The following is a 25504-nucleotide window of genomic DNA, read 5'->3' as shown; positions in this document are numbered from 1 at the left end:
GACATGTTTTGTATTCAACCGCGATGACGATTTAAAATAGCTTTATAATAAGCCACTGTCATCTGTATGAAATCAAATTGGTTTGCATCAGCGACAGCGTCAAGTCAAGTGCCCAAAAAGCGCAACGACAGTATAGTCAAAGTACCCCCAGCTGGAGGGGGCCCCTTTCCAATTGGTTGGTAGCGACAGCGTAGAATCAAGATACAAACTGAAAGGGAAGCGAAATTATCTCTCTCGGAGAATGATACGCAGACGCCAATTTACATTTAAAAAAATTTGGGGCAAACGTCAAGACTGTTCAATAACGCGCCGTTTCTCGAAGCGGAACTGGACTTGTGCAATATTTCGGATAACACAAGTGAACTGAGAGGAATAGCTTAAGTGTAACACAATAGTCCCTCTCTTGCTATTAGCCATGATGTGTGGATTACAAGGTGGAACGTGATGGTTATGGAAACGCATTGATAACAGTGAAAGGTTGGGATACATAATACGCGGTCAAGATAACGTTTAAAGTAAGGGCACTGGGTTAATATTTGTCCCCTGTCACAAATGCAATCACGGAGTAACGAGGGTGGTTTTTCAGTGTCCTTTGGTCACTATGTAGGCTATTCGTGGTCACGTTTGACTTCATTTATTACTAGAATATTACCTGGTCCAGAAGAACACACCCTTTCTGAAATGCTGATTGCGCTGCGGTGATATTGTTGAATGCCTTTAATGTGAGTTGTTGCTGTAATGGTATTACAACGCAAACATTTCGTGGAGTGAATGATGCAATACGAAATGCAGCGTGCAAGAAAAATGACTGAGTAGAAGGAGGGAGGTTGTCTGAATTCTCGTCTGGGGGAGACCCCCTTGGCTTGGTTACAGAATTCTTGCTTCACATCCCCAAACCCTCCACTGTGCCAGGTGCCTGTAACTGTTCATTAGTTTCTTAGCCTTGAGTTTCTGGACTGTTCTGCTGTTTTATGAGTCAATAGTTCTTTTCAAAAATGGTGCACCCTCTGTTGGATTTTAAAAGTGGTTGGAAAAAATAGACTTAATTCGTTATTTGTGAGTGGCAATGCAGAACATGATGTTGGTGGTCAGGTCAAAAAACCTGATTGGGCCATATGCTCCCATGTGATGGGCCAGGTCTTTATTCATGAAGTTTCATAAAATGAACTGATGTAGTGATATTATAATAACTAGATTGCATTCCATTAGGTTCACATGGATTCTGTGACATTATGTTGTAATGGTATGTGACAATGACTGAAGTGCCACACAGAAATGGTCCCATGCGCCGTGGCTGACCAGACCCCCCCCACCCACCCACCCCGCCCCCATTGAACACACACACACGCACACACATGCAAATATCATACACAATTACCCCCACCTCATTTTTGTCTTACACTTGAAAATCTGGTCTGATCTCAATACGGACCTTGTATCCCACACCGCAGTTTCCCTACCGCTGTATGAGAAAGAGGTGAGGGTGCTGAGCTTAAGGATCATCCAGGCTTACTCTGCACTGCCTCTGGATAAGCTCATAGTTGGGGTAGCAGGACCCAAGATTTCTCAGGTGTGTGGGCAGTCTGTTGGTCCTGCTGTTTGGCCATTGCCAAACATTTTTTCCCTTAAATTCCACAGCTTATGCTCACAGTGATAAAAAGGACATACGGTATGTCTGATGGCTAAAACCCACGGGCCTCTTCTAGGGAATTTTGCTAACAAATCAACACCAGGCCTAAATTCCCAAAAATCAAATATGCATCCAATTTTGTGGATCTACAGCATAAGTCACAATAAAGTCCAGATGTCTCTGGATATGCCACTATGTGAGTTACATCTTCATCCCCAAAAACGCTTTAGCTCTCAAGATGACGCTCTGATCGAGCTAGCCTGGGAAATCTCATGGTACTTTGCACAAGATCCAATGTAAATGACAAAATTTCACTTGTGATTAGGTCTGGTGGTAACCAGGCACTTTGATTATCAAAGAAAAACTCCCTCACTCACTTTAAGATGGATACGCTTATAACACATGAATATACTTGTCCAGTAGTGAGTATGTGTAAAGACTTATTTAAATCGTTGTAAAGCTTAATGAATGCCCTATAACCCTTCATCCCTGTATTTCTGAAGGCTAAGTGATTAGATTGGACTGGATTCCTAGAACGTATTACTGAGCAGACATTTTTTTTTGTTTCACTTTGAATTCTGAAGGTGCAGTTTTTGGTTTTCAGTTGCAGACAGGAGGTAGCTGGTAGTACTTTCATCTGAAAGAGGCTGATTTTTATTCAGCCCCTGTCCTTTCCACCGACCACCCTTTTTGTAGCTTTGATAATCCCTTAATGCCCACACATTTCCCTCTACTTTTCCACGAATCTTCAGACTTCAGATAGTAATTTTGTAAAAAAAAAAAAAAAAAAAAAAATCCTCTCTCAATATCCTCCTCCAGTCCTGTCATTTGTGTCTCGCCAAATGTCATGTCAGAATTATTGGCCATTCGTTTGGTTGCACTGTGACAGGTGGCATTTCAGATCTTGGGTCTGAGGCAGAAACATTTGACGGAGCCAAGGACTCTTGTCTCTCATGGTTGGATTTCCACCTCATTTCCAGGGGCTCTGTCAGCAGTGGCCCAGGTGACCTTTAAGGGGCAGGAGTCGTGAAGTGCCAGTCCTGATTGGGCACAGGTGCCACTTTACGGGGCAGAAGATCCACATGCTTGACATTTGCACCCCTGATCTATCGATTGGCTCAGACATCTTGCGTGCTGTAATGACACCATACTGTATACTTCTGAGGTCAGGAACTGTATGATAGCCGTAAGTATACCACTACATCACTGGCATATTTCTGTTACAGTGGCACAGGAATGCACCTACCCTTAGTGATTGAAAGTGTCCTCATTGGTATGTTTGGGCATAGTATATCAAAAACTTAACTTACTGTGGGAAGAACAATATAGTAACTAAAGAAGAATACAAGAATACATTTTTGTCTCAATTGAAAAGAAACAGCAATTGTGAATATTGGTTATCTGCAGAGAAAGTGTCATTATAATCAAAGCAATGTGTGGGTGTGACTGTGCACTGCATTTATGTCAACATCTCTTGAAGATTAATTCAAAATGTCTTACTGCATAAAACGTTTGTGTTTGTGACTTCAATATTATTAGCACTTTAAAGGGCAAGTAGGTGCTATTCCTCACAAACTTCACACTGCAACCATTCATGTTTTGTGATTTTGTATCACTTGTGCACAATCCTCTTTTCAAAATGAAAAGCATTTAACCGGTGTTTCATATTGATCAGACAGAGACAGACAGAGCTGATTATTATGGTTCCATCATACTTACATCGTTTCATAGCTCCTGGAATGGTGGTTCATTCTCTTTGAAATTTTGTTTGTGAAGTCTTGCTTTCCTCTTCTGGTAACAGACGAGTTTTGCCTGGCATTCAAGTGTCCCTCTCACTGGCAGTTTCATCAGCTACAATAGCTGAACAACCTGAACCACTCATATAGAGTGCCTACAAACCATGGATGTCAGCCTGAGGCTTAGGAGGCAGAACCAACCCCTTACTTTGGCCATGTACCAAGGCTGCCCACATTGTTGAGGAGTGTTGTACATATTTTCTGGTTCCTTTTATGAGACTAAAATGTCTTGTATCTGTGTCGTACAACATATTATACGTAGAATGCAGCAAATAAAACCTATTGAATACATCTCTATACATCTCTAAATACACACTCTATACGAACATCAAATTATGTTAAAGGCAAAATATTTATCTCTGAATTGACTTCATGGCCAAAGCGGAATTTTGGTACCGAAAATGTGGAGAATCTTTCCCCCGTCCTTTTCTCTTCTGATTGGCTTGTAATTGGCTAGGGCTGTCTATACAGCCAAATGAGAGTGAATAAGACTTCCTGAGTTGTGACAAGGTTGTGTGCAGGGTTTGGCATGTTGCCTGAAACTGGACAAGGTATAGCGCCTGAGAAGTCGTGCAAAAGCCTCGATGGATTCCATCATACATGACATTATGGTGTGATGTGCCAGGTGTACACTGTCAAGTTTGGCACAACTGCTGATTTCAGTGAAAACCCCACCGATGACATGTGAGGTTGTCCTGTATAGCAGGAATTTATGACTTGAGGAACTGTCTCCTGCCACTGTTTTTGGAACATTAGTTTGTGTCAGTGTTTGGACTTTCTAGCGATTTTTTTCCAGGATGTCTAATGACACACAAGATTTCTCAAAAACTTTTTTAGGGCCCTACCGTGGCGCTAACAGTTGGACACTTGTCTGTTGTGCAGCTGACCCGGGTTCGATTCCGGTCCGGGTCCTTTGCCGACCCTTCCCCATCTCTCTCTCCCCTCTTGTTTCCTGTCACTCCTTGACTGTTCTAACAAAGATAAAGTCAAAAGACCAAAAAAATATCTTTACAAAAAAAAAACATTGTTTAGGAGCTGTGGGGCATGCTCTCTGCTCTGTGATGAAGCGGTCTGCACACTGTGTATTAACTCCAAAAATACTTCATTTCATTTTAACATATGGCAATGTTTCGATCCAACAGAGGGATCTTCCTCAGGCCTGCTACCTACCTACCTACTACCTTTTGTCTGGCACCTGGACACCTACCTGTGGATGTGCGCACCCTACCTCCAAACACATGCTCTGTGCTCTGCCTATATTGTCCCCACTTTCTTCCTCAGGTGTCTTGCAGAATGTTATTGAACCAAAAGTTTAAGTGGGGACACAAGGCACGTAGTAACAGATCAGAGACCCTGCTGGTCTTCCTTATATGCACTGACTGGCATTTTCACACCGGCCAACATCACACATACACACGCGCACGCACGCACGCACGCACGCACACACACACACACACACAAACACAAACCATGTACGCACGCATGAACCCACCACACACATACTCGCACACACACACAGCATGAAGCACTGACACAAACCTTCCTAGGTGGCTGTGACTGACCAGTAAAGCTGTTTCTCATTGCTGTCTCACACTGTGCCCATCACACCTGAAACACAGTTCTTTTGGTTCTCTTCCGTGTATTTTGTTGTTGACTCTGTTGTTTCTCTGCTATTCTTTTTTCTCTGATCTTTACTTGTTAGTGCTTTGTGTTTTTCTCAAAGATCATATAATTATATTTTTGCTTCGCTGTATGTCTTTCTTTTTAAAGTCTTTCTTTCTCTTTCTCTCTCTCTCTCTCTCTCTCTCTCTCTCTCTCTCTCTCTCTCTCTCTCTCTCTCTCTCTCTCTCTCTCACACTCTCTCTCGCTCTCTCTGTCCATTGCAGTTTCTCTGTCTCTCCCACATGTGGATTTAGCCCATGCAGCTTCCCTTAGTTAGTTGGTAGGACTCTGTATTTATTTCCAGTTCTCTATCATCTTTTGTCCTGTGCTTCATCATTACAGTGCTCTCTCCTCCATGAGCATGTGACAGTCTCCAGTCTCTCACTATTGATTCATTTACTAGCCATGAATGTGTCAATGTGAGGAATCACTTCACATGTGCCCTCCAAAGTCTGTGCAGCCATTAGCGATTTCTGTTTTCACCTCCAACTCCAGCAGGTAAACTGAAGCATGTTCATACACATTTATGCACTACAGAAACATCATTGTCTGTACTAGGCTATACGGTAACAGCACACACACATGCATGCACACACTCTATCTCTCTCTCACACACACACACACACACACACACACACACACACACACACACACACACACACACACACACACACACACACACACACACACACACACACACACACACACACACACACACACACACACATCTTAAATATGTGTATAAAAAAATGTCACATCTGACCAGCTCAACGCATCAGGTAGAATCACAAAAGCATCTGGGCCATGGTCTATGGATTAGCCCCTTGGATTGTGTTCAATTCCTGTTACCATCCCTTGTGTTCAGGTCAGTTTCGACCTGTGTCTTAAATCAATTAAAAACAATTCTGCTCTTTCAAATCGGCTTCTCATCTAATTCTCATCTAATATCATTAATGTGAATAATTTGATTTATTTTTGCATGTATACCAAAACAAGGAAAACAATTCAAAATGTGATTTCTCAAAAGCTCACATTATAGATTTTAGCTCAACCATTTTCAAGTTTAGATTTTAAAAAATCTTGAGATTCCTGACAAAGTCAAAAAACCTTGATGTAATATGTTAACTTTAAGTGGTTGTTTTACACCTTTAAAAATTCAAATGGGTCGGTGGCGACCGAACACAAGAGGACATTAAAACCTGTGACGGGCTTGGATATATATTTCATGGCCTTTTCTGTAGTTCATAAGTGCGCTATCTGAAATTAGAATTCAGTAGCCTATGTATGCATACATCTTCGTTCTCGCTGGGGAACGGGCTTCTCGTGATCGTCCGCGCGGCGAAGCGATCATGGAAGTGCTTAACGGGGTCGCTGGACCACTGCACTCGAGAAGTCGTGAAAAGTGCTTTACGGGGTCGCTGGACCACTGCACTTTGAGGAACATGAGTTAAAAGCGAATAGCAAAAATTACCGTGTTGGGCAAGGTCGCTGGCCATAGGTAGGCGTGCCTGTACTAGCGCGCAAGGAACTGGACAAATGACAGACGAGCAGGGAATACAGAGCAGGTGTTAATTTAGACCTGTCAAATTTCATTACGCTTCTCCCGAACTTTCGTTTCGTAAACGGACAGACATAAAGAAAAAATAACACTGGAAATGTCCCCCTCTGCTTCCCATACTATTTTACACCCGGCTGCTGGTGAGCCTTAAGCACGGGGAGTTGCCCAAGTACAACATTTGCTCTCATAACAATCCACCCAAAGCCATGCAGCGACTCCTCATCCCTCCCCCCTCACCCATTCCCCTCGCTCCTTTCAGGCCCTTCTCGCCCCTTCTCGCCCCTAAGAACTACTAAAAGATCAGTTTTACAACTTTCTAAAGTAGCGTTTTATTTCATACTCTTCTCTGCTCAACTTTATCTCCGGAGGGTCATGGAACATTAAAAAAGAAAGAGGAAAAAAAAGCGTGCCCATCTTCAGATTCTTGGAAGGAATTTTCTTTGAAGATATTTTTTCTCCCTTTGAATCTGCTGTTGTGAAAAGGCCTCGGAAATGCCACTGTCTGCCACTGACATTGAATGAAGTTCACCTGAGTGTCATGAGATCCTTGGCCTTTCTCTGAGATTGAAGAGGGCTCTGTGAAAGCACCATAAATGCACTGTAGACATTCAGTGACATTTAGTTGTTCTACTGGTTGGCTGTGTTTCCTGCTCAGCTGGAGTTATGGGTAGTGTTGGCTCAGGTGGTAGTGGAGCCATTTGGCAACCAGAAGGTTGCAGGTTCGAGCCCTACTCTGCCTGACCGCATCGATGTGTCTTTGAGCAAGATACTTAACCCCAACTGGCTCCTGGCGGCAGGGTTCACACAAATTTCACATCATTAAACTTTTTTCTTGGACGTTTCACTGTAGTTATTTACAGACAGTAAAATACAGACTAATATTCGGGTATACTCGGTCGTGTGTACACACACCACTCGGCTGCAATAAATATACCAGGATGATCAGCATTTTGCTTTTGTCTTCTCTAAATTTGGTCAATTGGACTCAAGGAGCGATGGATAGGATGTCTCTTGACAAATTAAAATATTACATTTAGAGTTGATTTATTATTTCCAACTTATCTTGTCAGGTTAAACAAATACTGCAGTGCATAAAATTTGTCTAGGTGGCACTGAAGGTCAGGACGGCTCTCACTGCCAGCAGAGTATGAACAGCGCAGAGGAAAAATAAAGAAGTCTTCTGATAAGAGGCTACCTCTGGCGCCGTTATCTTTCATATAAAATATTACTCTGCTTGCATGGAACTCAAGATTTAATGCCACTTTCCCCCCGTTTTCTCTCTCTTCCTCTTTTTTTGGCTACAGAAATGCTTGAGTGTGCACAGCAACAGAAAATCAATGCTTTGATTGAACCCCTCGTCTTTTCGAACATTCAGTCCTATTCTTAGATGTGGTATTTTTCGGGAAAGGTTCGGAATGCCAAGTGGTGTGTGTGTTTGTGTGTGCGTGGGTGTGTGTGTGTGTGTGTGTGTGTGTGTGTGTGTGTGCGTGCGGTGCGTGTGTGCGTGCGTGCGTGTGTGCGTGCGAGCGTGTGTGTGTGTGCATGCGTGTGTGTGTGTGCGCGTGCGTGCGTGTGTGTATGTGTGTGTGTGTTGGGGGGGGGAGGGGTTAAAATAATGAAATAAACAAGAAAGAAAAAACAGAAGATCATTAAGTCAATGTATTCATTTCTGTCAGGTCATTAATTATACAAGGGTCTTTTTTAACCATCCCCATACACGCATCACTGGAGCAGATGACCATTTCGTCCACGGGGAGGTTATGTAAAGAGTGTGTGGGTATGTGTGAGACCGTGTGTGTGTGTGTGTGTGTGTGTGTGTGTGTGTGTGTGTGTGTGTGTGTGTGTGTGTGTGTGTGTGTGTGTGTGTGTGTGTGTGTGTGTGTGTGTGTGTGTGTGTGTGTATGTGTGTGTGTGTGTGCTTGCTTAAGAAAAGAAGCGAGAAAATATGCAATCCTGCTTTGCAAGACAAAGTGTCAGATTTGATGTATAACAACTTTAACAACTCCCCCCTTGCCCCTCCTCCTTGTGGCTGCATATGCGTACATGTTCACACCAGTGCAACTGTGCTGACTCTAAAGTATATTAGAAAGACTCCGGATCAGCAAATATAAAGTGTATATACAACACCCAGGTGCCTCCCTCGATTGCCATTTTAAAAAGCAATGGTGTCAGAAGTAAGATATTTTTGTGCAATTTCACCCGACTCTTCACGCAGCATTCAGTTACGGTTTCCGGCCCATCGAAATATTGAATGTAGGCTGCTCAGCTTCTGTCAGGTCAAAACATGTTGTGGTCTGTACGGAGTTCTTGGATCTTTTATGGACTCTAAAATCCGGTTATGGCTTTGCTTATAAGGTAGACGCTTCATCAAGCCTGGCTACCTGCTTAGCCATCTGTGTAATATGTACAAAGTAGTGGACAATGGGCAAGTTGCTTCATGCAGCTTTCTTATGAATACAAATAACATTTTCTCTCAGCATGGACATATAATGTATTTCAGAGCTCCCTGTCTCTGCCCTCGCTATTGTGCTCTCTCTCTCTCTCGCTCTCTCTCTCTCTCTCTCTCTCCCTCCCTCTCTCTCTCTCTCTCTCTCTCTCCCTCCCTCTCTCTCTCTCTTTCTCTCTCTCTCTCTGTGTTTTTATGCTCTACTGCTTCTCTGTGTGTTGGTTTGGGCCTCTCTCTCTCTCTAACCTCTTGTTCTGTGTCATGTGCTGGTCTTGTGCAGGCTAGAATCCCCAACGAGGACGCTGACCCTTGAGGCACCCAAAGGGGTGGAGCTGAATGCAGGGATCGGCGAGTTCAAGGCCTCCTGTCGAAAAGACCTCACTCTAGAGTCTTCAGAGGGAGATGTGAGTCTTGTCATTACTCATACTTCAGCACATCCACCCAGGACACTTAAATGCACCTTTCTTCCACACAGTCACATTTGTCAGTTGGGTTCCCCACATGATTGATCATGAATGTTCAAAAAGAGTGAAAATATTTTAACAAAGATATTTTGGCTCGTGTGTGCAAAAAAAACACCTTTGTGTTCATCTTTATTCAACTGTTAGAGTTAAATTATTTCTTTTGCGGTTTTGATTGGTAGGGAAATATTATGCCAGTGCCAATAGGCAAAATCTTATCTAAATTAGCCATCTCTGCTATATTCACCATCATATTTGATCTGAACTGGCCTTAGAAGATTGATGTCATCGTTTGATTAATTCAAAGTGTGAAAGCAGAATAGCAAGAAAGATAATTTTTTAAAAATCACTGAACACTAAAAGTCTGAGGAAACAGAAGAAATGTGTTAGATTGGTCAGCAATATATCATAGCATATGGTAAGTCTGAGCACAGTTACAGTACACACTAAAGAGGCAGTGCATAAATACCTCCTTCTTAGTCTATGCTATGTAGGACTATAATGTTTGGCAATAGATGGGTAACCACTGCAGTTGAAACTATTGTGGATAATGGTGAATAATTCAGGATATGCAAAACAAATCACCCCAATGTGCATATTTTATACTGGCAGGGCAAACGACCACAATCAAACTGACAGGCCTAACATTTAGCATACCCAACTCATTCTGGTTTTCCTCATATCTACTCAGCTATATACCTCCCATACGAGACATGATGGAAATTAACGGAATACATCCATCTCCATGATCTCCTGAGTGGGGGCTCTCTGCAAGGGGAATATGACTCTTCGGCCAGAGATATTGCATTTGTAAATCCAATATGATTTACCATCCTTCTCAGGATGGCTGGTAATGCATCAGCTGATAAGAAAGCATGCTGATATCATATCCATAATATTCTTTACAAACAGTTCCCCATGTCTGTGAGTGATTTATTTGTATCAGGTGCTGCTCGGGCATTTTTTGATCTGGCAGCAAAAGCAACCATACAAGCTAATGCATGTACATAATAATAATAATAATAATACTTTCGTTTTATATAGCGCCTTTCAAAACACCCAAGGACGCTTCACAGAGTGTTGTGTTGGAAAGTGTGAGTGTGTGTGCGCGTCAGTGTGTGAGCGTGTGTGTGAATGGATGTAAGTGGTAGTGCTTGTGGAACTAGCAGCCATAAGCCTCCAGGAAGAGATGTGTCTTAAAGGGAAAAAACGTTTTTTTGCATATGGGGCCTTATTTCTGGAGTAAAACACATCACTCTACACACCCATACCACTTTTTTCCCATTTGGTGCCGTTTGGAAGATATTGTGTCAGACGGTATCCACTCAACGGTAGCCGTAGAGGCAAATTTCCGCAATATAACCAAGCCCATAAATGAGTTGTCCCCACTTTTTAAATGTTGTACAGTTGTGCCATAGTCGAATCAAACATTTACCGCGTCTGTCACACCCCTGCCTACTTGTACTCATTTGTTTCTGAAAACTGAAAGGGAAGGCGGCGCCGTGACGTCATCGGCTGGCGACACCACTGACAGCAGCAAGCTGACAGCCATTGCATCGCTTGTTGTTGCGGTCTGTGTTTGCAAGTACCGGTAAGCAGTTAGCAAGCAAGGCTGTGAAAACTTTCTTTACAGAAGATGGCAGAAGAGGACCAAATGGACAGCTGTCTGTTGAGTAAGTAGAATGATAATGAACGTGTGATGCACATTCGAATTGTCACCGTTAGACTGTTGCAATTCAGAGTATGTTCTCACTCATGCATTACTGCATAATAATCACTGTGATCATTTTTAGCTCGTGGACATGAGAAAGCTAGCTTACCGTAGTTTCCTCTGAGCGTTGTTCGGCGGCCATAGTCACAGCGCCACCGGTCTTGAGAATTCGATGCTGAGATTTTTGGCCAGGTTTCATTTCCTTTAGTGGACAAAAATCATCGGCAGAGAAATGGGCACTACAAACTCGATGATCAGCGCGTCGCAATCTCTGGGACTGATATTGGATCCATTCTCATTGCGATAAGACACAGCCTCGGTTCACTTCTCGGTTTTTCAGAGGAAGCCGGTGAAAATGTCCATCTAGTCATCTTGTTTTCGCATCCTGGGAATGTACACATTCGAACCATTTTTGCAAAATCCAAATCTTACTCCCAAAAAGCAAATGTTTACAAGCGTTTAGCAGTCCTAGCTGATTGAGCGAGCGAATGAGGCTCTGCTGTCAGAATAAACAGTGTCGCCAGCCGATGACGTCACGGCGCCGCCTTCCCTTTCAGTTTTCAGAAACAAATGAGTACAAGTAGGCAGGGGTGTGACAGACGCGGTAAATGTTTGATTCGACTATGGCACAACTGTACAACATTTAAAAAGTGGGGACAACTCATTTATGGGCTTGGTTATATTGCGGAAATTTGCCCCTACGGCTACCGTTGAGTGGATACCGTCTGACACAATATCTTCCAAACGGCACCAAATGGGAAAAAAGTGGTATGGGTGTGTAGAGTGATGTGTTTTACTCCAGAAATAAGGCCCCATATGCAAAAAAACGTTTTTTCCCTTTAAGGTGTTGCTTAAACATGGCCAGTGAAGGGGCATTCTGGATGTGGTCGGGCATGTACAGTATATCAGAGTATATCCTTGCCCGAGAGATGTAGCCAGGAGTCCTGGCTATTGTACAGCAGGGCCGTAGCCAGCGTTTTGGAATAGGCGAGGTCCATGATGCGCATAGCAAAAAAAATGTAGACAAAACATGATATATTTTACATATTTATACATGTTTATATTTATATTTACATATTTATACATGTAATGTACATATTTACACACAGTACAGTATGTCTCATAAGTGAAGTAGAATAGAAAAGGGTGGATTCTCAATTAGTGTTCGCATTTACAGAGCTCTTGTGAAATGAAAATAAACTATTTCACGAGGGCAATGGTGTCCCATTATTAGACAGACAACCAACTTTCAGTCCCCCTTAAGATTTTTTTGCTGAGTGGTTTAGGGAATTCCGGTGCCATACCTGCATAATTATGAATTATGGGGCATAGAAACATGATAGATATTTGGCCTTCCAATTTTTTTTTAAGAAAACCTCAGACAAAATGAGCGAGGTCCAGACCTCCCTGACCTCTAATGTAGCTACGGCCATGTTGTACAGTAGCTACAGGATGTCCACCATCGCGAAATCTCACTCTGGCAACGAGGGTCATCATTTCCGCTCTTTACTGAACCGATTTCAAACAGGACTGCCGAGTACACGGCTGGGTGACCCAAGTGATGTTGGTGTCGTGTAAGAAATGTATGCAGCAAATTGGCTTTTCTGGTTGAGATCACCTTGTTTAATATGTAATGGTTAAACTGTACATTTCATCTGTGGCTAATTGGGGAAGTGAGGACATCATGAGGATAGACAAGTTGACATCTATTATTTAAGTCGTGATTTCAATTACAATCCTCTATAATGGAGGCTTTGTGGTTCTGAATGTGGCTGAATATGCAAGAGTGGTATTTAATCTTTTCTGCCTTTTTAGCATTGCAAGATTGGTATTTTTGAATACTATGGAACCGCACACATTTTGCATATGTGTCGTGTTTTTTACCCCGTCTTTTTTTATTCACTCATTAATGTCACCCACCCAGCCATAAAGACTTTATGTCCTGCAATATGTTGCCTTTAAATTGGATGGGATTAAATGCAATCTCACTGACAAGTCAACACTCTTTATTTCAAGGTCATGCTTGAGATGAAAGAATGTCCTCAGAGCTGACAGGTTATATGTGGTTATATGATGAGGAATTGCACACAAGAGACAGAGCTATGATATGGTATATTGCACATAAGGAATATTTTAGAATATTTTGGGGGTTGGTCTCTCCCCCAACTCTTCTGTTCTAGACGTAATCCAAAAGGCTTCCTATTTGTGAGATGGTAGACAACATCTAATTCTGGTTGTTAATCTTGCTTTGCCAGAATGTTTGCCGGGTGACATTGGGGCAGTGCTGAACTGTGATTGCTTCATTTGAAAAACAGAGCGGTAGAGTTTGGAATTGAGCTGTGCTGTGTGTTCTCCTGTATTAGTTGACGTCATTTGGAGCAGATCTGCTGACTCATCCTACTGAGGGACAGCTCCCCAGATGCTTGAAAGCTAACCTACATTTCTAAATATGTGGTATAAGCAGACCCTCCCATGATCGTTGCGCTTTAAATTTGCCTCACAGAATGCCCTCTTCGTCGGCTTGATCATAAGGATGTAGAATCACTGCCTGCCTTCAGCTGTCTGACATGAAAGTTCCTGGGTATGACCCTAAAGCGATCTCCAGGTTCTTTGACGTAGCCCTTAGAAAAAACTCGCCGGTATCAGGAGTTTCTGTGGGAATTCCAAAAGGGATGTGCTGAAAATGCTTGATGACTTTTTAGTGAACACACAAGTGTGAGCAATAGCAAGTTCTGCAGCCTGCTCACAGATTCTCCATTCTCATCAATTTGGTGCGGATCAGCTAGAAAAAAAGGACCCTCCTTACCCACACCTCTTTGCACATGATGTTGGGTGGGATATGATGCTGTGTGCTTGCTTTTTTGTGGCAACAACAAGCGGTGAACCATAGTTCTACTGCCCTACAAAGCTTAGCTCTTATTTATTATGTATTTTTCCTGTCTTCTTGTTATGTGTTGTGTGTATGACCAGGTGGCATTCAATTTCCCCCTTGGGGATTAATAAAGTCTCTCTCTCTCTCTCTCTCTCTCTCTCTCTCTCTCTCTCTCTCTCTCTCTCTCTCTCTCTCTCTCTCTCTCTCTCTCTCTCTCTCTCTCAGAAAAAGGTGCAAAATTGAGTTTAGACCGAAAACGCTCCTCGTAACACCTCCTATATCTTGTGTAGAAGCTTTATATTGCTATGTCAAATTTGCACTAACTACAATATCCAGCCTAATACCAAGACTTTGAAGGCCTTGTTCTCAGTTTCAATGTTGCTGTAGTTACTGCACTTTACCTTTGTAGGGAAGCATATGATCCCCTTTTCTTTTTTGGATTTTTAATGTATTTCTAATGGCCTATAGACCACATTGATGGATTTGGGGTTGTGAGTGGCTTGCCCCTCTCCTGCCCTCTCCTATTGCACCCTGGTATGTACACATTGAGCCCCGTCAGCTCAACACAGTCCAAGCACAGGTCCAGTCATGTGAAGTTCGTGATGGCCTTTGCTGATGGACATTGATTCTCAACCTCATTCCAGCACACCCTCATCCACAAATTAGTGACGCCATGTTGAGTTGTCTGCTTTCTCTTCTTTTCTGCGCTCCACAGCCAGCCGCTCACTTTAGTGACTTCTATTTAATTAACTTCTGAGGAGCAGAGCAATACATCATGCTGTCCTGTCACTGCACCACGAAAAAGGAAGGCACTCTTTCACTCGGTCTCCCTTTCTTTCTTCTCTAATACTTTTCCTTTCTGGAATTAATGAAGAGTCTACCTGTGCATTTGGAAGGTAGCTTCATAGAGAATACGTGGTCAGGGGGTTATAGGGGCAGTAATTGAGCAATAGTCAGGCAAGCAAACATCTAAGTGGCACACAAAAGAAGCTTCGTGGCTCTTGAGGAGCCATCTTGACCTGTCTTCCCGCCACCACTCATCTCTGGCTTTTACCTCTTTCTTTGTGAGTTGAGCCTCTGCGCCATCATCATCAGATGGCAGACAGCGGCGGGTGTCTCTCTGACCTCTATCTCAAGCTTCTCGTCTTCCAGGACGCAGCCACACAATTTACAGCCACATCTCTATCAGTGCCGGAACATCTCATTTAGCCCTTTCTTTTCTTTCATTTGCTCTCTTTGCTCTCTCTCTCTTTTATTCTCTTGGTTGAGGGAAACAGAGAGTGGAAAGCAGGAGTGACTGCAAGGAGGAGTATAGGGGAAATAGATGTTGCTGTCAATTTGCTGGAAAAATAAAACCCATCAGGCAGTGAAGGCTTAAAACTGAATCAATGTTGTCAACAGCGACCACTTAAAAAGCTGCATTAAACTTTCAAAAATTCTTCTTCTTTCCCTCCTATCCCAATGCCAATGTGCCTTTGCTCTCCTAGTCTTTTCTCTTGCAGTTAGAATTAGAGCCAAGTTCCATGAGGCTGACTTAGACATCCCATTTCTTCTCAGTTCTCCATTAAAGTTAAAGTGAGACAGAGCTGACAAAATAGTCTGGAATTATGCCTTCCCTTCTTCAGGCATACCTCAATGGGCTCAGCAAGGGAGGAAAAACCTTCCACTCCATTTTTTGTCATATCTTGCATGCAAGCTACTGTACCTAACTGTCACAAAGACAGTGCTTTAGGGACCCCATATGATTTGACCTGTCATATCATTTTACTCCTCTTCAAATGACAATCTACTGCTAAAAATCAGACCGAGACTGTATTTCTGTTAGGCTCCATATAAAAAATGGCTGGTGCTACTGCGAAAAGTGGATTGAACAATTTATGTTCAAACCTGTACAATGATCAACTTGAATGATCGCTTTTTTGGCAAACATTTGATCTATAACTGGTCCTTCAGTAAATGATAATGAAGTTTATTTATGATTATGACCTTTTTCTGTTGCGAAAACGGCATGTGTGAGAGAGAGACAAAGGCGGTCATCTAGCTTTTCCCCACCCTGTTCCTAGTAAGGCAGACAGATAAACATTTTTCCATAAAACTAAAGTGACAAACCATTGCAGCTGTAATCGGATTTGTACTTATGGTTCAATTCGTTGCATAAAGCAAGAATCCGTGGATACCTGATATAGCGTGCTCTCCCATGCATCACAATGAAAGCAGCTGAAAGCATGAGCCAACAATATGTATGACTTACAGTATGTGAAATTACAGGGAAAATGTCCCTGAATTCTTTATAGTCTTTGCTGCCAGACAAAGGCAAATATATGTGTGCATGGGTAAAAGGGGTGCTGGGAGGCCGACAGTAGGTGCATTATGCAGTTCTCTGTAAACAAACGAGCAAATTGCTTTCACAGACTAGTCTAGAGTGTGTGTCTGTGCAAAGGTGGTCAGTTTCATTCCCCATTAGCTTGACCAGCAGCATTATTCACTTCAGCCACAAAGTCCACTCAGGTCATTAGTAGAAAGGGAAGAAATCTGGTGCCACATGGATGTCTATTTAGTGATTTCTTATTTATTCACAGTGCATTAGGCTAAAGTCTGCACTGTGAATAAATAAGAAATAACAAAATAGATTTCTTCCCTTTTTACTAATGTCTGGTCGTATACGCTGGTAGCACCAGATTGTCAGTAGTAGCTCAGAGTATGTTTCTCTTGTTCCACTCAGGTCATATTTACACAGAAAGACAAATAGGACAGACAAGAATCAAGTAAATAAAAGTTGGATAAAGATTGATAAACTACACCCAAAGCCTGCCCTTGGGACTTGGGAAAGAGTTTGGAGAGACAGCCAAGTCTATTTTAATATGCTGTTCTTTGTTTGCATCTGTTCCCCTTCCAGAGACTTGGAAAGGACATACGTGGGGGTTGTATTTTTATTTATTTGTTTGTTTATTTATGATTTACCACAGAGTGCAAATTATATTGGTGCCGCAGGGGGAAAGTGCAAGCATTCAACACCCGATGCTCACCTGTTCTGAACCGCGTTCACACACACACGCACGCATGCACGCACGCACGCACGCACGCGCACACACACACACACACACACACACACACACAAACACACACACACACACACACACACACACACACACACACACACACACACACACACACACACACACACACACACACACACACACACACACACAGACTACTGATATTTTGATTGAAGTTCCTCTTTTAAGGAATGTACGGTATACAAGAAGAATGCTTTGACAGAGAAAAATGAGCCTCCTGAGACTGCAAGTTTGACAGGCGCCATTCTGATGTCACTGAAAAGGTGTAGGCAGAGTGGGGTGTTTTTGGAGTGAGAACATTCTGAAACTGTCCTCAGGTATGGAGGGGGGGGGGGTCACTGGACCTCATCAGTGGGGCTAAATGTGTTTTATTCTCATTTGATTAAGCCCAGTAGCTCATTAACCCAGGCTGCCTTGCTTGGGGCAGTGGCATGAATCATTCCCAACCTGATCTCTCTCTCTCTCTCTCTCTCTCTCTCTCTCTCTCTCTCTCTCTCTCTCTCTCTCTCTCTCTCTCTCTCTCTCTCTCTCTCCCTCTCTCTCTCCCTCCCTCTCTCTCTCTGGCCACTTCTTCCTGCTTTTCCTCACTCTCTCAAAGTTTCAGACTCAATCCGTTTCTCCAACATTTTTCAATTTGCATAATTCATTAAAATACACAGTTTGGACTTCACTTTCATTATGTTGGAATTGCTTTCGAAGTGTGCACTGGAAAGCCAGACACATGTTGTGCAGTGATATGATTGGTGCTTGGTTTGATGTTGAAAATTGCCACTGAAGGTATAGGGAACAGCTTGCATGATATAGTGTGTGTGTGTGTGTGTGCGTGTGTGTGTGTGTGTGTCTGTGTGTGTGTGTCTGTGTATGTGTGCGCGTGCGCGCGTGTGTTTTCTTTCTCACTTTCTCTGTTTCCATCTCAAGCTTTGTTAAAGAAACCATCAATGTAAAACTTTTTAACTGCAAGTAATTGCTGATCGGAGGGTATGTCATAGGAGTTCTGTACGGTCGTGTGTGTGTGTGTGTCTGCCATAAGCTTCCACAAATGACTTTCACACCAGCTACACTCTCAACCCCACATGAATTCTGTAATAAATTTAAAAAAATTAAAAGTCAACCCCACATCCCACAAACTCATTCACTGTCCATTTCTCATTCTTTCTCCTTGCTCCTCCTCTGCCTCTCCTACCAACAACATGACAATAGAGCAATGGGTCACCTGCTCTCCATCCATAAAGGTGTGTCCCCAGGATTCAGAGCAGTGGCCCGGTGATGTCCACCTGCTAAACAGGATTGGACTTTCCCAGGCTAGCTGACCCTATTGAGGTAGCTTGACAGTGGCACAGGGGAGTTCTGCTGGATGACCACACTTTACTTCCAGAACAGGCAAAGGCTGGGTTCTAGAGAGAGAGAGAGAGAGAGAGAGAGAGAGAGAGAGAGAGAGAGAGAGAGAGAGAGAGAGAGAGAGAGAGAGAGAGAGAGAGAGAGAGAGAGAGAGAGAGAGAGAGAGAGAGAGAGAGAGGCAAAGGCGATTTTCTTTAGTTATAATGGAATTAAAATGAGCAGAGAGGATTTTTTATATATACATATATATAGCCTACAGTACATACAAATGGGAGCTATAAATCTGTGTTCTGATACATGGACTAGTGCACCGTTGCTGTTGATTAAAGCACAATTATTCTGAGGCTGGAATACTTTATGACAGGTGCGAGATGAGATATTAGCACCTGTGATTCCACTGGTAGTGCAGGAGTGTACGGGTGTTCTAAGCTAATTGGTTCCTAGGTGTTGCCTTCCCTCTGACCTCTTTTTATTCTTCTGCTTTGGCTGAATTGAAGGAAGTATTTATTAGAAAGAACTGAAACATTCACCTGCCAAGAAGCATTACTTTGTATTCCTTGCAGGACTGGCAGGAACTATGACGTTTGGATGAAGTGCAAGATGTAGACATACAAAAAACAGGAAATGAATTAAATAGGCCAGTAAATTAAAATGCAGTTATGGATTCAACTGTCATCCACTAAACATTCTTCATACCTTTTCCATGTTAAAGTTTACCTGGTTGTCGCTAGATTAATGGGTTCCACTTTGCTCTACGAATATTCATCTGGAGCTACACCATATGTGTACTGTAGGTCTGCGAAGGCATGGTTTTCTCAAATAATCCCCGCTTGTGATTGGGGAAACCACTTGTCTGACATTTTAATGAGGTATTACTTTATCTACACACAGATTCCGAAATACACTTGAAATTATAGAATCGATATTGATGAGTGAGCCTGTGTCAGCAGCCATTTTTGTCCGACACAACTGTTGCACTTCACTTATTTTCCCTGCTCCACTGCATTTAAACTTTGATTACGTCACCTCACTGAAAATCCCGCAATCCTGATTGGTTCGGCTGCATGGTGGTCTGGGAGCAGGGTGAATATGAAGATCCTCTAAACCCGTGGGTAAGCTCACGATGCTGAGCAGAAATGCACCAGGGTCTAGCAAGAGCCAAGTTAATGTGAAATCACCTCTGTCATGTCTTGCTTTTAAGGTGTGTACTGGTTTTCTGTGTGTCTGTCTCTCTGCCTGACTGTTTTTGAAGACTGGCACGTGACCTGCCTTCCTAATGTCCTTCACTTTTCCCCCTTGTCTGCCCTCTCTTTTTCCCCACCTCTCCACTCTTTCCTCTATTTCACAGATTGTTTTAAATGCGAAAACAATCCGCCTAAGGAGCCTTCCTCACGGCACGGCAGACCCCCTGCTGGCCCCAGGCACCACCTATGCCAAGCAGACTGTATACGAAGTGTGCGTGTGCCCCAGCGGCAAGCTCTACCTTTCCCCGGCCGAGAGCGCCTCTACCTGCCAGACCACAAACAGTGTGTGCTTATGGAGCTGAGGAAAGGTGGAGAGGGTCCCTTAAACTCAACCTCCCTGCACCCAGCGCCCCAAAATGAACACCGCCCCAACACCAGAAAGGCCTTCCTCCCTTTGTTTGTCTACACCGCTACGGAAAGCAGGATGTTCCCCGGGAGCATCGTCACCCCAGTTTTTGTTCACGCATATAACCAAACACGCGTATAATCTTGCAAATTCACATATGTATCCACTCATTTTTGTGTCACGTTCGGCAATTTTTTTTTTTCAATGCCGTAATAGTTTCTCATTCTTTCATCATGTATTTTACAATAGGTTCCTGTTGGAAATTGTGCAGATTTCCCAGTTCATCTATTCATTTGTTTGTCAGCCTGCCACCACGACTTGATTTTCTTTCTTTCTATCTATCTATCTATCTATCTATCTATCTATCTATCTATTTATCTATCTATCTCTCTACCTGTCTATCTGTCTGTCTCTCTGTCTATTTGTCTGTCTGTCTGTCTGATTTCCTTACTGACTCCTCTGGTGTTTCTGCCATTATTGTTTGCTTGAATCATCCTGTCATCTTCTGTCTGCCATGTGTCTCCTCTTCCCCTATTGTCCCTCCATGCCCTCCCTTCAGCATTCTCCCGCCTACACAACCCTCCTCTTCCCTACCAATGAAAATCAGGAAACACTATAAATAACTCAGCTTGGAAAAAGCTGCATCTTCCGAAGTCAAGTCTACATGGGCAAAAACAGATTTCAAGAATATGAATCCATATTTGTTTGGTTCGGGTTGATGTTTTCCATTTTTTGATACAGGACAGAGTGGAATGAACAGATGGATGGAGAGGGTGTTTGGGGGGATTTAAGTGGCACCACACAACTCTGGACTTACAATGGAAGCTGGAGCAAGCATGCACATACACACAGACACACATAAAGACAAGCCTTGGGGACTTGATATGTGTGCATGCTTGTAGGTGTGCGTGAGTGTGTGTTTTGTTTAGTCTTTTTTTTCTTAAGAAGCGATACACAGGTGCCTTTGCTACTGTTGGTAAAGCACATTTAAATCCAACTTCTCCGAGTCATCCACAGTGGACCACTCTTTCTCTCTGTGTTTATTCAGAAAAAAAGAAAAAATATAAACTCTTGGTGTTTAAAAAGGCAGAGGTGAGAAAAGGAAAATAACCCCATATAGACTGGAAGAAATGTATGTTTTTTTTTCTTCTGATGTCTCTTTTCAGAAAAAAAGAAATGAAATAAAAACATGAACAAAAGCACAAATTATGCCATGTATATAACAATACCAATAAAAATAATAAAACAATAACAGTTTTATTTTAAACAATGTATTTCTGAATGCTCTACTGCTCCTTCGATTCTCCTTATTGTTGTTTCCATGGTAATGTATATTCTTTATGTTATGCCTCCAGGTTTAATAGTGTTCCTGATCAGTAATTCTTATATGCTTCGCACAACATAAATGATCCATTTCCAGTGTTAATTAGCAGATAGGCCTATCTAAATCAAGGTTCTAAAAACTCTGCTCTGTCGCAAATGAATCATTAAAATAATGACTAAAGAGGTTTTGGTACAGGTCATGTAATGCTGCATCATTGCATGCTTTTTGGTACACCCCAATCCGGTGGTCATCATGCTCAGATAACATTACTATCATGTGGTCCGAGTTTAAAGGAGAAAGCCGTGTTTTTTGACAATGGGCCCTTAATTGTTTTACAGTAACATTGTAATATCGTGTTTTACTCACCCCCATGGGTGCCGCGAGGGGGGGTAAGGTGTTACAGATTCTAAGGGCCCGACAGCTCTGACAGGGCACTGGAAGGAAGCTGATAACATAATTTGTCATTTTGGGGGCCCAAATTTTGAATCTTTCATGGGGCCCAAATTTTTTATCAGCGCCCCTGCTCACCCCTGTAACGTGTGTGTCATTTGGAGCTCTGAAAACTTATCGGACTGAAACTTATCTGTTTTGCTGCTGATACCCTTTTTGACCGACTGCAGTCAGATGTTCGTGACGTGACTTTCAAAAAAAAAGTATTACCCGCAAAACCGATACGTTTCCAAACAAGCAATCCACCTTCGCGTTGTAAGTGGTACTGTAATGAATAAATTAAACAGCATAGTTTGTGCCTGCCAAAATTGCCCATAGGAAGTCGTTTCATGGACGAATATCTTCGGCAGAGCTCCAAATGACCCTCAACAGGGTGAGTAGAACATGAGGATAATGTGAAATCAAGGACCAAATGTAAAAAAAAGCCTTTCTCTTTTAATATAGGTCTTGACATTGGCTTTAGACATTGGATTTGAGCAGCAATATCAGAATGTTTGGACCACTGGAATACCCTTTGTGTGACATTTTGTCATCCTGACGAGTGTGAACCCTTTTGGGAAGGATGTGCACTTCCATGTCTCATTCTGATGAATGCCAGCAGCTATTTGTCTTTTCATCATGAAACAATCGCTCCAACTCCCACCCCCTCCCCCTCCCCCTCCCCACACACCTGCTCAGATTTAGATTTCCATTGCCAGTGCTGGGGAATGGGAACAGGGATGCTACCTTTTTTTCTTTTTCATTAATCCCAACACCTTCTACCACCACAGTAGCAACTGCCACTTAGGGCCACAAAGTGGTGCTTTATATAGAAATGTAATCCGAGCCACAGATGACAGTAGGTAGTGTGTAGGATTACTAATACCCCACTACCTGCCCATGTACAGCATAGAGCCCCAGATGTTTTGAGGGGGGTGATCAGTATTTATTGTCTGTTCTGTACATAAAAGGACAACTTGTAATTTCTACAAAAGCATAAACAATGACATAAAAAGAAAATGTGATCAAAGATATATTTTCTTATAGATTCTATGCAATGTGTTTGTAAGATTGTTGTAAGGTTGAGTTCTATCATCATCAGATTGTGATTTTTATTTTCTTGTGGTACGCAAGCGCTATAATGTTGTTTTTTGTTGGGGTTGTTCATGTTTTATTTTCATTTCTTTCTTTGTTTTTGCTTTCTAAATTAACCAGAACCACTTACCAAACACTGGTTGCTATCAACTGCATTAGAGTTCTCAACGGGCCTGAAAATGTCAACCCGACCCTACCCGGCCCGTGGCTTTTAAAGCCCGAGCCCGATGTTATCCGACACATCACTAGAATTATCTAACCGAACCCGGCCCGAGGCCCGAATTCGGGGGTCGAGTTTCCCCACGTTATCTTATGGAGAATGACGGGTTGTGGTGGGTCTTTAAGGGCACTTATGTGCAGTAAATTGCATAACCCACTTAAAAACCTAGTGAAAAGATATTTTCCACAATAGAAACATAATATGAAATGGGGAAACGTTCTTGCTATTTAAGCAGAATCATCCACAGCGCGATTTCAATAACCGCCTCTTCACGGCAACAACAATCTATCCACCTTTTGTTTTGACTTCTAAATGTAGGCTTACTACATTTCCACCCCGTGTATCTGATTAAATGTAGGCTACGTGAAGTTGCCCCTCCCTCCTTGTTTGTTCATATGCGTGGATGAGATGGAAAGCCTGGCTGTGCCAAACGTTGTTTAAAAGTTTCATAAAATGTTGGTCGGCACACAAGGTTTTGGACATACTAATTTCTAGTGGCACCTGGGCTACGGTTGGTGCATTGATCAGCCATGTAGCAAAAAAGACAGATAGCCTAGGTGAGAGGATGAGATCTTCCTCGGCTGGCGAGCGCTCCGCATGTGTGCGCGCGTGTTTCCTTCCAAGACCCGACAGTTGCTTACAAGTCAATTTGAGCACGAAAACAGCAAAGACAAGGTGATATTTCATTCACGCTCCAAATAAAACATTTGCTGAGGGGATTTTCAACCAGACCGCAGCGCGAGCAGACAGTCAGTGTGAAAAGCCAAGTCTACCGGCACCTTCGCTGCCGCTCGCTTACCATCGGTGCACGAGCCATTTAAATAGTGAAGTGGCATATCGCAACAGCACATGCGGATTAGCCAAATTATATGCAACAAAGTCGCCAACAAAGCGTGGATTTAACGTTTAATACGCATATGCCAACGTTGTGTGAATACGTGGAAAGGATAACCGAATTGGAAAGCCACTGTCCTTTCTAGTAGCCTATGTAGAAGACCGCTTCGGTTTCGTTTCACCTCATGGGGAAAACATAATTTCCATGCACTGCATTTGCTGAGACTACTAAGCAATAGACTAAAGTTAGCGATCAAACTAAAAATAATGGTTGTTGTCATTACAGCTGGTCATTAAAATAGCCATTGGATTGCCAACCGTCTCTTGTATTAAGAAACAAAAGTATGGTTCCATGAGCTGACATGGGACTCAATATCGTTAAAATTGCATCTCAAGAATTTTTTTCCCGTTTTAGTTTGCGTAATTGTAGCCAATGTAGTTTTTCTGTGCATTCCGGGACCTCTTTCCAACTCATCATCGCTGTGATGTGATGTTTGTTTTGCGTTCTGGTACCTTGTGATTTACAAATTAAGCACTGCGCAAGGTTGCATGCAGCAGCCTGCCAGACCTTCGTTACGCAGGTATATTTAGATAGATTGATTCTATAGATTCTAGCTTTACTGACCCATCAAGGGGAAATTCGCCATGATTCACGGTAAACAGCAGAACTGATTTTTTTTTTCACTGGGCGGAAAAGATTGAGCCCGCGGACCGAACCGACCCGAGCCATATGCTTATATTTTCGACCCGAACCCGGCCCGAACCCAAAGGGCCCGTCGGGTTTTTCGGGCTGACCCGACCCGTTGAGAACTCTATACTGCATACACAAACCACAAGCAGTCCTTTTGAACGGGCCTGTGGACTCATCAGTAACAAAAGAAGCAGACTAACAATAAGCAAAGCTATCTGTTAGTAATTAAATGTTTCTGTTTGGGAGAAGAAACATCAAAGCCTCTGTCATTGATTGATTTGTCTTTGAACATATTTAAACATGTATGGTACAGTTACAGCAGGCATCTTTTGTACATCATTTTGGCAATGAACAATGAAACGTGGTTTATCCCAGATGTATGTCTTTCTCCTTTCTTTCTCTATCTCTTTCTCTCCCTCCCTCTTTTTATATTCGGGTGTTTCAAATGGTTCTGTTTGAGTCCCAGAGTCAAATTTACCATGAAATAGGACATCTTCATAAAAGCCGCAAGATCTGCTCTGAAGAGGCACTCTTGACTTGACGTCTGCAGAGAGGGCTGAGGTGGACGGTGCTGCGAGACACTGGGAGACATTGGGGTTTTTTTGCGAATGAGGACGCCAGAACAAAATATTGTGGCCCAATACAGATTTCACTAAACACTATAGTTTATTAATTGTGCGTGAAGTGCCTTATTTACACTGACAAACACAAAAAACTCAAGGGTGTGCATGTGGGTGCATGTGTATCTGTGAGGGGCGCGAGAGAGAGAG

At 42.7% G+C, this 25504-nt stretch overlaps 1 protein-coding gene across 1 annotated transcript in view; it reads left to right on the top strand.

The window, feature by feature from the left end:
• The window catches only part of LOC134465642 (zeta-sarcoglycan), a 266388-nt gene extending 246106 nt beyond the window's left edge, over positions 1-20282 (top strand). Inside the window, exons 7-8 of the mRNA XM_063219412.1 lie at positions 9373-9496; positions 19900-20282. Of these exons, the coding sequence (XP_063075482.1) occupies positions 9373-9496; positions 19900-20097 (322 nt within the window). The 3' untranslated portion in view covers positions 20098-20282. The remainder of the gene's footprint in view (positions 1-9372; positions 9497-19899) is intronic.
• Positions 20283-25504: the final 5222 nt, after the last annotated feature.

The sequence above is a fragment of the Engraulis encrasicolus genome, chromosome 16, assembly GCF_034702125.1.
Source record: "Engraulis encrasicolus isolate BLACKSEA-1 chromosome 16, IST_EnEncr_1.0, whole genome shotgun sequence".
In the NCBI taxonomy this organism is placed as follows: domain Eukaryota; kingdom Metazoa; phylum Chordata; class Actinopteri; order Clupeiformes; family Engraulidae; genus Engraulis; species Engraulis encrasicolus.
The sequence above is the reverse complement of the archived record's forward strand: the minus strand, read 5'-3'. Positions and strand labels throughout refer to the sequence as shown.